Source organism: Eptatretus burgeri, chromosome 10 (assembly GCF_056783735.1).
Source record: "Eptatretus burgeri isolate ZD-2024b chromosome 10, Ebu_testis_v1, whole genome shotgun sequence".
Classification (NCBI taxonomy): domain Eukaryota; kingdom Metazoa; phylum Chordata; class Myxini; order Myxiniformes; family Myxinidae; genus Eptatretus; species Eptatretus burgeri.
The window spans coordinates 54,394,099-54,409,120 of record NC_140970.1 but is presented as its reverse complement, the minus strand read 5'-3'; the positions used below and the strand labels follow the sequence as shown (position 1 = coordinate 54,409,120).

The following is a 15,022-nucleotide window of genomic DNA, read 5'->3' as shown; positions in this document are numbered from 1 at the left end:
GTTTGGATGCCATTGGAAGGTGAAGTAGTTTGTGATAGAGAGGTTATTTACATTAAGGAGGTCCCATGATCTGTCCTTCCTCTCTGAGCTGGCGAGGGCTATTCAAGGTAAGGCGAGGAGACCCATGAGAGAGTCATTTATATAAGGTCACCCCAGCATCTGGCATGATAATGTTGCTCGCTTCTCCTCCACCACTCTGACGTCTCTTCCCACTGGCCGGACCCACTGAGAAGAAGCCCCGCTAATGGCCAGTGCCGTGGGGTGTTGCCTGATTGGACCGACAACAAGATGTCATCTCAGTGGCCACACCATGTCATGTGGGGGCAACAGAAGGTCGAAGTGGGAAGGGGGGGGTAGTTATTTGAGCACCGAATGAGTGACATTCTCAATTTCTCTTTCTTTCACAAGGAGCGCTCCATGGTGCTTTAATATCAGGGATGCTTATCAGTACTCTGATCTCTGGGCAGGACAGGCCTGTCTTGCTCTTCTCCGAACTGTTCCTTAACAGATTGCAAGCTCCCATTAAAATGCTGTGTGTGTGTGTGTGTGTGTGTGTGTGTGTGTGTGTGTGTGTGTGTGTGTGTGTGTGTGTGTGTGTGTGTGTGTGTGTGTGTGTGTGTGTGTGTGTGTGTGTGTGTGTGTGTGTGTGTGTGTGTGTGTGCGCGCGCGTGCACAGTTGGTTGATGTTTCCATTTGCAGGTTTCAGAAGGTGGAACTGAGTCAATAAAGTGGAAGGTGGAAAATTTTCTTGTTCTTAAAGTTTTGTTCCGAGGGGTCTTTTCTGGATCGTCACTGAGCCCTAAACAGCTTCAACTGTAGTTTGTTTGTAGTCATCTTCCCAGAGAGGGTTTTTCAGATCTCAGAAAAGTTCTTTATAATTCCCGTTGCTCCAATTAACATTGGTATAATTTACTGAACATTTTTCTCAACCACTGCACTTAAGGTTGAACATTTTTCTCAACCACTGCACTTCAGGTTGAACAGTTTTCTCAACCACTGCACTTAAATCATACTAGTTTCCATTTGGAATATTAGGTGAGAAGTCCAACTCCAACATTTGGGTATATTCTGCAGTCTTTTTGGAAACTAGTCACTTAGTCATTCACCTGCCTGATGGTGATTCTGTTCTCCAGGCTCATGTGGAGTATCTTGTCTTGTAACTTGTTAGTGTAGGAAACTGTTTCATTGCAAATGTCCTGTTAATAAAAATGAGATGGCAGGGATTAAAAACCAATACATGTAACAACATTTTACTTTGTTGTGTGTGTGGGTGTTTGTTTATAAAGCATACCATTTTCTCTCAGCTCACTACACTTCCCACACCCCCCCTCTCTCTCTCTGTCCCATACTCACTCCGCCCCCTCCTAATACAGTGCAGCACCCTCCCACACCTGTCTCTGTCTCTCTCTCTGTCTCCAGACGTGTCCGGGAAGTGATTATGTCCGGACGGCATTTGACTCTGGTCGTGTCTGGGTGGTGTTTGTCTCCACATGTATCTGGGCAGTGCTTATATCCGGAAAGGAGTTTGGCTTCAAATGTGCCCGGGCGGTGTTTATCTCTAGATGTGTATTGGAGGTGTTCGTTTATGGACAGCGTCTATCTCCCGACGTGTCCGGGCAGTGTTGATCTTTTTTGTTTGATGGTGTTTGTCTCCGGACATGTCCAGGTTGTGTTCGTCTCCCAGTGGTATTTATAGCATAGCCTGAAGACAATGGATTTCAGACATTATTTTGTGTCCATTTTCACTGTTATTATAGGCAGAATCATTTTGATGAGACGAAGCTGAGAGAGACCATTTTGATGAAACCGTTTTGATGAATCGTAATTAACGCTCCACCACACATCTACCTTCCCTTCCTCTCACCTCACGTTGCTTTCCCTTCTCCTCCTCATTATCCCTCCCTCCTCGCCCCCCCCCCACTCCTCGCTCCACCTCACTCCTCTCTTTCTTGCTCCACCTCCTCATTCTCCTCCCCACATAGTATTCCCGTCAGCAAAGCGACGGGTGGTATATGCAAGTTTATGTGTATATATATATATATATATATATATATATATATATATATATATATATATATATATATATATATATATATATATATATATATGTAGTTGCGGACCCAGGGTCAGGGGCGAAAAGACCATGGGGGCTGGGGGGGGGGGGACTACCTCAGGTTCCTTCCAGACTCTCCGGAATCGCAGGCGGTCGCACACGAATGACTTTGTGATGCGGCGGGTCTCTAATCGACCGTGAATGCCAATAACTCGACCATGTGACTTCGAGTCCTCTGTCCAATAAATCCCGATTACCTAATGGTCACGTGATCTAATTAACGGGGGACACGCCCTCAGTATGTCTTGTTCAAACTGGATCACCTTACCGGATCAGATGCAGTCGAGCGTAACTGCCCAAGGACATACCGGCTGGAAAAACAATTCGTTGGGGGATAACATCCTGGCTAAATTGGAGTGCGAACCATGCTGGACCAAATGGAGGAAAAGACACAAACAAGCTGGAAACATTTCTATACAAAGCATTTATTTACAATGGCGAGGAAAAGTATGTGGCACAGTGAATTGGGTTTATTCGTACGTCCAGCAGGAAAAGCAAGGAATTTGTGCCGAGTACACTGAGCCATGCAGCACGCCTCTGTTTAGTGGCGAATTGTATCAATACAGAGGAATGAGGAGGTGTGGGAATATTTTTCTTGTGCACGGGAGGTGTTGGTGGTTGAGGTGGTGAGTTTTTGGTGAGAGGGGTAAGCAAGGTGCGATGCCGTTGGAAATTGACATGCAGATTTGAATGAAAGGGCACGCCATGTGAGTGCCATGGAGCGTTTTTGTTCTTATGGTGATTCTCTCACGGGAGGCTGCGTGGGGTGTTTGTTATTCATATTGTGGTGTGTTTGTTGTGATTATTTTCGTTCCAAGCCATAGGAGGCATTGTATTACAAACATTCAAGAGCATTTTGCATGGTATGTGTGCTGGTTTGGTTGCTTGATTTGTACCATGGCTAAAAATAAAGGGCTGGAATAGAAATCAGAATAGAAGATAGAGACATAATTAGACAAAGCTGTAAGACCCATGCAACACACTTCGTCCTGTTAATGGAGGTGGATGGTTGTTCGGTGTGACGTCGAGGAGAGATCGGGCGTGAACGCATGAGTTTGGTGTGAGGAATGCACATGGTCGAGAGAGGAATGTGACTGGGACAGAAGATCTCGCTTTGCTCTTCTCTCGGCATGACAAATTGGTTTTCCTTCGACGCATGAAGAAGATGGCGTAATTCTCGAATTTGTGCTGAGGCGAATTGGCTCGCGTGGTGAGGCAAGATGCTGGCCATTGATTCTTGGTTGGGTTGTGAGAGACCAACCTCAGAGCTTCTTGTATGTCACCGAGGGGAGGTGGCACCATTCTGCAAAGCCGCGGCGTTGATGAGGACGATCGACGCAAGAAGCTGCATGGCGACCTCTGAGCCCTGGTGTTGAATACAGCTCACAAATTGCCTGATGTACGTCTCCCACTGTGAGAAAGCGACTTGGCACCATTTTTGGGTGCATCTACCCATACAAGATGAAGCGCCTTGATTCCTAGTTCCATAATGACCATCTCTGGACCAAGCTAAGTGCCAGAATAAAGGGAGGATTTGCTTTTCTTTTGTTTCCCCTTGTCTGTATTTAAGTCCATGTGTAGAGGTGCCTTGACTTTAGGTGCCTTGATTTTGATTTACCCTTGTATATGCAACATTGTATTTTGTTATATTTAGGGTATAGTATTTATGCGTGATTGGAGTGATGCTGTTCGGAATAAAAATAGAGATTGAGTTTAAAGGAGAATCAGGCTTTGATGTGAGGGTTTTCACCGGTGAAATTTGCAGGTTCGGCATTCGCAATTTCACCATTGACATCATTAAAACATTCCCCACCTTACTTCTGTTGGGGTCAGTTGCAGTAAGTTTTTTTCCCAAGTGCTTCATGAACTGGCTGTCCATTCCTGACATTCGACTGAAGGTGCAGCAGGAATGTGGAATTTATTGATTCATGGTTTGGCATTCGCTGTTTCTACATTGTCTATTTGCATTCGGGATACCTCCCGTGCATAGCACGGGTACCTCGCAAGTAATATATATATATATATATATATATATATATATATATATATATATATATATATATATATATATATATATATATATATATATATATATATATACATACATATATATATATATATATATATATATATATATATATATATATATATATATATATATATATATATATATATATATATATATACATATACATATATATATATATATACATATACATATATATATATATATATATATATATATATATATATATATATATATATATATATATATATACATATACATATATATATATATATATATATATATATATATACATATATATATATATATATATATACATATATACATATACATATATATATATATATATATATATATATATATATATATATATATATATATATACATATATATACATATATATATATATACATATATACATATATATATATATATACATATATATATATATATATATATATATATATATATATATATATATATATATATATATATACATATATATATATATATATATATATATATATATATATATATATATATATATATATATATATATATATATATATATGTACTAGCAGGATACCCATCTTCTTGTACTCACTGATTGATTGAATCAATCTTATATTATATGAGAACTTCCAGGTGTACTTCATTCTTTGTTCGTCCATCCTATGCTTAAATGAACAAACTTGTTCCAGTCCCAACTCCAGAGCACCTGACAATGATGTCCATGTGAAATACATGATTGGGCTAGATAGAGTCCTGCTTGGTGCAACGTTTGTCCTTGGCCTTGTTTATTGACATGCGAATGACAGAGATACTGGGAATTGGAACCACTTGAATTTAAATGGACAGTCACTGGGATTGAATGAGTAGTATACGGGGAATCAACACATTCTCTCCTGAGAACTCTCCAATGGAGATTGTAGCTTCTATGAGATTTTTCATCGCACGGCCAACTGAGTTCCATTGCAGAATTTTGGGGAATCCAGGTTGCGAAGAAGCATGATTGGTGTTTCGACTTTCAATTTCAGATCATGAGGTAGCATGCCCTGAGGATGTAGCGAGTTCAGAAAATCAACAGGGTAGTGAACGATTTGATCCACGTCTAGAAAAGTTTCAAATGATTTATAGGTGACTTCTTCACTGGGCACATGTTCCAATAGTCATTGATTCAGTGTATGAACGACATCGTTTTGTAGGGCTAGTACTGCCCGTTGTGACAATCAATCAGTGTCTCCATAATTTTATGAAAAATAGGGGCAATACCTCTGGGTGCTCACCTGGAAGAATAATAATACTGAGGAAGTCAACGTGGGACAGAATCAGCAATGTACCAATGAACCAATGTTATAGCAAATACCTATCTTGGGGAGTAAACCCTCACTGCCCCATCCACCCCTACAAACCTCCTTGGACTATGATTTTCCTTCCTTAAATAGAGTGAACAGCTTTTGGTACATCACGGATGATGAAGGTTGTGGTCAAGTTTTATCAAAATTGTGTGTATCGTTTCAGAGAAGTTGTGTGTTTATGGACGGATGGACGACGTGCTATCCCATAAGCTCTCGGTACTACGTACCAGGTGAGCTAAAAACTAGGAAACACATTGTTTGTCAAATCGTTGTCAGAACTCACCACTGCAGGAAGATTTTCGTGAAGGGGAATGAGGCCGTCACCGGTATCAGGCTCGATTTTACCATCACCAATGTCAAGCAGAAGAGTGGCGAACTGGTGTGCAATATGATCTCGTAAGTGCAAGCGCATATTGGTACGGAGGGTAATTTTTTCAACATTTCGCCACAACAGTGACGATTTTAAACTCGCATTGACTTGATCGGCTCGAGTACCCCACTAATTATGGGTAAAGTTTGTCTGAAATCACTGGCAAGAACTGTCACTCTGCCCATGGGTGAACTGTTTTGTCAAATATCTTGGAGAGTTCAGTTAAGTGCCTTGAATGCCAGCTTCTGCGACATGGTACATTCATCCCACATGCTCAAGGTAGAGCATTTGAGGAGCATACCAAGTCCGGAATTATTTTTTTTACATTTCACGTTTTGTCGAATGTAGCCAGATTGAGAGGTAATTTGAAGACGGTATGCACCATCCTACCGCTTTTTAGCATAGTCGCCGCAACACCTGACGATGCTATCAGGGATACAAAATCAAAAACACACACACACACATATATACACACACACACACACACACACACACACACACACACACACACACACATATATACACACACACACACACACACACACACACATACACACGACTGATTTTCCAACCATCTGGATCATCAGCTGGGCACCGCTCTTCTTCAAGGTCTCAAAACATAATTGACAACAAAATGTAAATTTATCAAAAACGAATTTAGTAAAAACGTATACAGTGAAAAAATAAACAATTTGGATGCTAAAGATCGTGGATAGTTACACAGCAGTCTGTGCAGATAAAAGTTGGAAGCACCTCCCATAACGACAACTGTAGTAAAAAGTGAGACCGTAATGCTACAGTACCAAACTATAAGAGCACTCGATAGAGCGCATAATTTTCTCCACCACGTAATGCCTGATCCACGAAAACATATCGGGCCCAATACATTTTTGAAATATCATGCTAAATATAGTTTTTAGTCCGATTCCTCAACGTTAAAGAATTACTTTTAAAATTAAATAATTCTTGAATCCAGATCCGAATTCGGATCTTCACGAAAATCTAATCAGTTCGTCCTTGTCACATACCGAAACTGTCCACAAAATTTCATCCGGATCCGTCCATAACTTTTTGAGATATCCTGTACACAAACAAACAGACAGACAAACAGACAGAAAGGGGTGAAAATATAACCTCCTTCACCTTCGGTGGTGGAGGTAATGATTATCAGAATACTGAAATAACTTGAATCGTCCTAATAGTAGATATAGAAGATGACAAAGTGGAATGAACGTTTACATTTCCATGAATAATTTTCTTCATGGGTCAACATCAAAGCACTTCCGGGTCACGTGATTACGTTCAAAGGTCTCACGTTAACGTTTTCAAAGACCCGAAATGGACACTTCTTCACCAGTGTGTCAGTGTGTGTCTCCTCCATAACTCCAAAACCTAGCAGCCTGAAACTTTTCATGCATACGAAAAAAAACTCTAAGGAAGTGCAGGCGTGAAAATTGGGTGTTTTGATGAATTAAAACACCCCTTTTGAAGATAATTAATGGCATTATTTATTTATATCCTTCATCAGGTGATCCTCGGCCACCTCGCTCTCTGGGTATTAAGGCATTTCCTGGATAACCTTGCTATGGTCTGAAGCCCCTATGTTTTTTGGCCTGCTCAACTATGCCTTGACTTGTAACAGGCCACAACGATTCCTTAACAATACAGTATTTTTATCCGCGTCGCGTTGCGAACGCTGGCTCTAAGAGAGCTCCGCGTTGTTGTTGTTGTTGCTCTTCTTCTTCTTCTTCTGGTGAAGACAAAACCTTTAGGACGTGGCTCTTGGACACATTTGTCCTCGTTTTCACTTCCCTCACGCATATTGAATGCCTGTTCGTCATAGCTACGAATCGCTGGATATATTGCAATGCTTATAAACGCCTGGAGACATCAGCGTTTGTGGCTTTATTTCATTTCCGCACATGCCATAAGCGCGAGAATCTCTTAAACTAAGCAGAATTACAAAGTTTAAACTCCAGAATTGAATTTAACAGCTTTTCCAACTGCTACAAAAGTGTTCATTCGTCCAATTTGGAGATATTTGATATTTTGGGCATCTCCAGGAGGTGTGTGTTTAATATGACGGTTTGGAGATTGCGAATCGCTTGCCAAGCGAGCTGATCCTCATCAACCATTACATTGGAGTGCTTAAGCCACTTGGTGAGCGCTCTACAATATTCACACTGTTACTGAATACTGCATGTCAAGAGACTTGAACAATGTTCAGGGGCCACTCGTCTGCGTTGGCCCCGCATTGTTCTGCGGTTTATCGGGCAATGGCTGGCTTGCTGAAAATGTGCAATTTCTCCTTTTTGTACAATATTATTTTATCATACAACCCGTCACTTCGGCATCGATAAATACAAATAAAAAACAAAAAACGTTTCATTAATATTGTTACGAATTTGGAAACGTTGTGCACACAAGCAGCCAGAGTCCCTGTAGTTCAGTTATTTCGATAAGTATGTGTTGATAGTTAGAATCCATCTCCTTCTGTCTAAAGGGAATTCCGTGTGTGTGCTACGAGTTATTTTTTTAGTCAGGTTTATTCCATATTTTACAACAACAACAACTACTACTACTACAACAACAACAACAACAACGCCACCATCCCTCATTCTTCATGGTCGCCATTGTCCACGTGTTTTTGGCTGAAGGCGTAGGCGGAGCCTCCATCGCCTCAGATCAAGGCTCCGCCCCAAGGCAGGGCATGGACGTTTCCTCCAGCGAATGAGCGAAGGGCGAGCATGACACGCATGCCCCAGCCAATCGGGAGGTGACCACGAGTCATACGACAACCCCTCGTCCAATCAGGAGGTGAGTTCGAGGAGAAGAGACCCCTCCCATCTCAGAAGAGTAGAGTGGTTGTTAGGACCAGAGTTCGACGAGAGTGCATTCTGCAGGATCGTGGCGATTGTGGTCTGCGGTCTTGTGGCGATTGTGGTCTGCGGTCTTGGTGGCGATTGCGGCGCGGTCTGTGGTCGTGGTCGAGCGGGCTGCGGTCCTTTGCGGTGGCCCACCGTGGTGGTTTGCGTTGGTGCGCTCGAGCTGGGATCCCCGTTCCCGTTCACAGACTCCGAGCTTCACAAGTGCGGGTCCGGTGAAACCGCACGAGGCGCGGAGGTACCCGGCTCTACCGACTAAAGACCCACGGGTCCATTTATTTTGTGTGTGTGTGTGCGTGTCCGTGGGCCCCGTCTTTCAGTAGGATTGTTAGGTGCTTTTGCTCATTGTACATTGCCTGCCTGATATTCATGATTAAGTCTGCACTGTCTTATTATTGTAAATAAATATTTGTTAAATGTTCCAGTTCGTTTCTGTCCTTTCTTTGATCGACCCAGCATGGTTCGGACTTGAGAATTAGTGAGGCCGTTTGGGCCGGTAAATTGTTTGTTTGGTCCGGCGGGGCTTTGGTAACTTCCGCTCGGTTACGCTGGATCCGAGTCGATGATAGCGACTCGATTCGGACAAAGTCGGCCGAGGGTGTAGTTTCTCCGGTAGTTGGACGGCGTGAGTACTTCGGTAAATTGGAATTAGACAAGTGGACCCGACCTCACGCCGTCGAAATATTGGCAACCACTGTCCTCTAAGTGACCCATGACGTTTCAGAGTTGTCCGAGAGTCACGACCTAAATTCTGGGTGTTCGTTGGGAGATGACTCCACTGCTCCACCTCGTGGGTGTTTATCGCCACCGAACCCCGGCCCACAACAATATCACGGCAGGATAGCCAAGAGGTATGCACGCTCGCTCTAAGCTGTCTTTCCTGGGTTAGAATCCTGACCCAGCTATAAACTGTCATCCTATTGTTTTTCACAGACAGGGCGATTCATCAATGTATGTGCCATTAAACTGGACGTCACATCTCACATCTGCCTGAAACCACCCCCCTCTCGTCACTCTCCCCTTCCCTCTCTAACCCCCTCCCATCTCTCTCTCCCCTCTCCCTCTCCCTCTCTCACCTTCTCTCTCCCACAATTCTCACTCTCCCACCCCTCTCCATCCCACCCCTATCCCTCTCCATATATATATATCTATCTATCTATCTATCTATCTATCTATCTCTCTCTCTCTGTCTCTCTCTCTCTCTCTCTCTCTCTCTCTCTCTCTATCTCTCTCTCTCTCTCTCTCTCTCTCTCTCTCTCTCTCTCTCTCTCCTCCCTTTTCATCCCACCCCTATCCCTCCACCCCTCCCCCTCCATTAAGGGGACCCACAGCCCCCTTTATCAAACCAGCATTTCTTCCTTTTAAAATGAACATTCACCGTACTTATTGTAAACTTTAGACAATTAAAGTAGACATCACTTACAAATTAACCAAGACTGGCAACTCCTTTTATGTGCTGCATGTTAATGAATTCAGGTGGATTAATGGATGAATTAATGAATAACATTAATGATTCAGGTGGGTCAATTAATGAATGTTAATGAACTACAAACACTTTCAGCTTAGCAGTTTTCCACTTCCAATCAGAACACAAAAGCTTATCGAGAATCACAAAGAACCCTCTCTTCTAAAATTGTGTAAGCACCATTGCTCATGTACCTCGTTATGAATAAATTACTTAACAATTTTTTTTTGTCATATCAAGATTGTGCCTTGCAGGTCAAACGTACATTGAGGATGCGTAAAAGACAGCCGCATGCAGTTTCTGGCTCCGGCCAGTCCAAATCTTTGCTAAATGATGCAAACTCTCGAAGGCAGTTGGTAACATCAACCGAAGAACAGCTGTGTGAAACCATTTCATCAATTTCTCTTAGCTGTGGGAGTTGAATAAGAAGAGCAGTGTTTAGTAACAATGGCAAAGCATAACTAGAGAGTTCATAGAACACAGTACCAGATGCAGCGTTCAAAGTGTAATACTTCAATTTAAAGGAAATAATGGTTTTCAAGATCATTTTAAAAAATGTGAAGTTTAGCCTGACTGAAGCAGTCTTATATGGATCACTTTTTTTACAGTCGTTAACTCGTACCCCAATACATCCTTCCAAATTTCCCGTTTTCCCTTGAGAGTTTCCTTCTGTGTCCATCTCGTGCATCCTTCTGTATCCATCCTGAACCACTCCATGCATACCCATACCATTCCTCCCCACACCAATTGTTTGTCCAAGTCTGTCTCTATCTTGGCCTTCAATTCTGCTGTTGGTGTTACTCCCCTCTTTACTGTTATTTTTGTCCATTCAGTGTAAAACGTTCTCTGGTCAACATTATATATTTCATAGGACTAACTCTTCTACGAGCCTCAACTATATCTACAAAAAAACCCACTCTTATACACTGTGATAAGATGATGTTGAGTCGCAGTTTAGGAGATAGAGGCCTTATTGATCACCATCAAACGCAGCATCAATCGGCACCTTCTTCACCCTGACCTTCTCATGTGCCACGCCCTCTCAAGATATATATCAATGTATAACATGGTTCTTGGAAATATTATGAAGGCGATTTGTGTTCTTCAGTATACAAGGAGATAATTCAATTTAAATAAAGGTTTAAAGATGTTGAAAGATGTATAAGTTAATTAATTCTGGGTTTTACCACCGTTTTAACCAGTGTCTATTGCACGACCCTATCTACCGACTCCCGACCCGACCTCACGCTGTTAGCTCGCAGCGATACAGCTGTTAACAGCTATACAGCTATATAACAGCTCGCAGCTGTTAGCACATGTTACATTGGTTCTTTGTGCCTGTTGTTTGTGTCCTTTATGATGTCCTCAAAAACAGTAACTTTTTCTGTTTGGAATGATTTTCAATTTTGTTTGCCTGCCAGACAGACAGACAGATCTGCATATGTGCGATCGGGACAAATTGAAAGCCAAAGTACATATGGTAAAACGCCAAATCGGGACAAATTGAAAGCCAAAGTACATATGGTAAAACGCCAAATGTGTCTTCCCCTTCACATTCCGATTCATGTCCAAGATATAACAATCTATTTAACTAAGTTGTTCCTTGATCATAAACTGATCAGACAGACAGACGAACATAATCCAATTGCATAACCTTGCTTTTCAGCTTTGCGTGTGCAGGGTAATTAAGTAACCGGTCAGTTTATATTATAGTCTTTTGCTTTGAAATGGCTCCATTTTGTTTTCTGTAATTTGCAATTTTCATTGTCCCGTACATCATTATTAGTCAGTAAACACGTAGGACCAACTTTTGGATTGGTGATTCGCAGGCAGAGCAATGCATCAATGTGTGTGCCAACCCACAGACGGAAGTTAAGCCAGGTCTGCTCACAGTAGCTGGTGGACGTAAAATATCCCACTGTGTTTTGCAAAGAGTCGGTGAGTTATTGCAGGCACCCTGGCCGTATCCAAATGCTTTTTCAAGTTAGATACAGGTGATGCCAGGCCTGACCATTAAAACCTTTTCTGGTCAACATCACATCATCACAAAGTCAGATTAATTGTGGCTAGGATAAATCATAGTAGTACTTAATTGTAGAGGAGATGCACCATCAGTGGGTTGACAGAGTGAGAAAGATGCAGATTAAAGCTTTGTTCTCTGTTCGATAAGTATTACTATCGCACCAAACGAAACACTTGTTCACATACAATTCACTCTCACTCTTTCAATCCCTGCTCGTCTGTCCCCAGACAGGTTCAGTGCTTCCAAAGTCTCATGGCAAGAATCACAGCAAGTAGTTTGGCTTTGAATTCCCAGCAATAGTCAAATAAGGAATTTTGACTCCCAGCAATAGTCAAAAAGGAATACCCAACATAACTTTGCGATGCAACACCTGCTGCAAAGCTACACTCTGACAGTTTACAGTTGGATCAGGAAATTAACTCAGACTAGACAGCTCAAAGGAAAATGCACGACATCGCATGATCTGTCGGACTTGTATACAATTATTCTCCATCAAAAACACTCAAATCTTACTGTGTCGATCTCAACTGCTTTGTTTATCCATTCTTGCGTGCGATGGAAGGCTCGAAAGCACCAATGTGTGAGCAGAGGTTCAAAGTCGCAATGGAAACCAGACAAGGCTTGTTCAGATGGTGCTTGGCTGCATACAGTGAAAGAAAAGTGAAACATTGTGTTCACTTGGATGTCATGTCGATCCAACCACTGGGCTAGTAGACCAATAGGTTCTTGTGAGGAAGGACTGGTTATAATACTATTGTAGCTGTACAGAAATGATACGGAGAGGATTATATGGTACTGGTAATAATCCCAAAATAGGATAAAATGGTCTATGTTTTGTGAAAGGATTATTGATATAGTATTGGCTGCAATTAATGTTTTGAGAGGTCATATATGTACAAGAACATAAATGAAAAACTATAGCGAGGTCGACGGCACACCATCACAAATCGCCACACTTCCCACCCAAAGAAAAGTTACAAAATGGCAAAAAGTTCCACCAGGAATGACCCGATATCAAATTTTGAGTATAAAATTTTTTTATCTGTTTTGACCCCTGTGACGCAAAGTCCCCACTATCTGGGGCACAAACCAGGGGGTCAAATAAATAAAAAAAGTTACATCTTTCATGCATTCCCCAATGTTCATTACATAAAGAAAATTCATGAAAAATGTTTTAAAACGTGTCCATAAATGCATTTTTTTATATTTGACCTTTTGACCCCACCCCAGGGCCCAAGGGGGCAGGGCCAAAAGTGATACTGCTATCACACCTTTTTACTATGTGGTAATCACAAATACCAAGTTTGGTGAATCTTTGCACAACTGTTTAGGAGATAGTGTGATGAACGGACAGACAGACAGAGCCGATTACAATACTGCCCCCCACCCCCACCCCCTGTTATATGTTTTTCTTATTCTTTTAGTGTTGGGATAATCATTTAAAGAATATTTTCTACTAATCACAAAATTATGATTGTTTTTTTTGTTGTAAGTCCCATCCCAGCCCCTTTGCAAGTGTCCCCTCAGCTGGGTCAAAAATGCAAAATAAGTAACTGGTCGCTCCTTATAATATTAAGAATTCCTGTTCATGCAGCTTTAGCCATTTAAATACATAAGCAGTGTGTTGGAGGTTGTAGCAACTCACCAGATCAAAGTCTCCCCTTTAATACACTTCCAAAGTACATGGTAGTTATCATAACTTACGGGTGCATTTAATGCAATGTACCAGTCTCAGACTAATTTGGATTCAGAGGTTGCCATGATTATATTACCAAAGTGCATTTCGACAAAGGCAAGAAACATGTGACACCTTGGAATATCAGGTGTCAAACCAGCATTTCTTCCTTTTAAAATGAACATTCACCGAACTTATTGTAAACTTTAGACAATTAAAGTAATGACATCACTTACAAATTAACCAAGACTGGCAACTCCTTTTATACGGTGTTGGGTGTTGGAGGTGGTGTGGTTTAACAAGTGTAGAAAAAGTCATGGTTTTGGATTAGGGATGACCTGAGATGGTGGTGAAACAGCTGTCTTGAAGACCTGGAAGAAAAATGAGATTGAAAAAAAAATGTGGAAGTTGGTTCCACAACAGAAACAAATGAGTGGAGGTAAAAAGAGGAACAAATGAGTGGAGGTGAGCAGCAATTCTGGATTTTGGGAGCTTCACCAGAAGGGGATTACTGGTGGACTGCATTCAACCTGCAGAAACCTTGGTGTGGGAGGGAGGGGGGTGTGACAAAGTATGGAAAGGGCAGAGGGTACAAGACCAGAAATGAGGTGGAAGAAGACAAAGAGACCACCGACCTGTTGGTGATGGCAAAGTGATAGGCCCATAGACTCAACTTCATTGCAGGAGATTCCAATGATCTTAAAAATCATTGGCATCTCCATACTTCAAGTGCAATGAGGTGTCTCAACAAAATGTTGAGAGGTACATGCTTACCGTTGTGGGACAGAAAACAAAGAGTTGATTTGAGGAAGGATTTGCGCTTAGAACGTTGCTTCACCTTCTTTCCCACAGCGTTTAGCAGACCTCTTAACATTCGGTTGAGAAATTCCAATGTCCTTATTTTTCCATCAATGTAGATCAACTCTCAAATTTATACAAATTATGGTTATCCATTATGAATTGTGATCATTGTTTTTTTTAAGTTGTCCACCATGACAATGCCAACAACAGGGCCGAGGGACAAAATAAACAGAAACGGAAAAAACAAGGGATTGAACTGTAGGGAAGAATGCATAGGGTGGATAAAATGGATGCAGAAGCAAGATT

The 15,022-nt window shown here is 41.6% G+C and overlaps 1 protein-coding gene and 1 long non-coding RNA gene across 2 annotated transcripts in view; one reads left to right on the top strand and one right to left on the bottom strand.

Annotated features, from left to right (window-relative positions):
* LOC147018600 (BAI1-associated protein 3-like) overlaps positions 1-15,022 on the bottom strand; it is a 315,606-nt gene that overhangs the window by 148,502 nt on the left and 152,082 nt on the right. Inside the window, 3 exon segments of the mRNA XM_085898430.1 lie at positions 1,107-1,196; positions 10,483-10,626; positions 12,754-12,880. Coding sequence (XP_085754556.1) covers positions 1,107-1,196; positions 10,483-10,626; positions 12,754-12,880 — 361 coding nt within the window.
* LOC147018601 (uncharacterized) overlaps positions 1-15,022 on the top strand; it is an 89,150-nt gene that overhangs the window by 7,596 nt on the left and 66,532 nt on the right. The gene's annotated exons all lie outside the window — the stretch shown is intronic.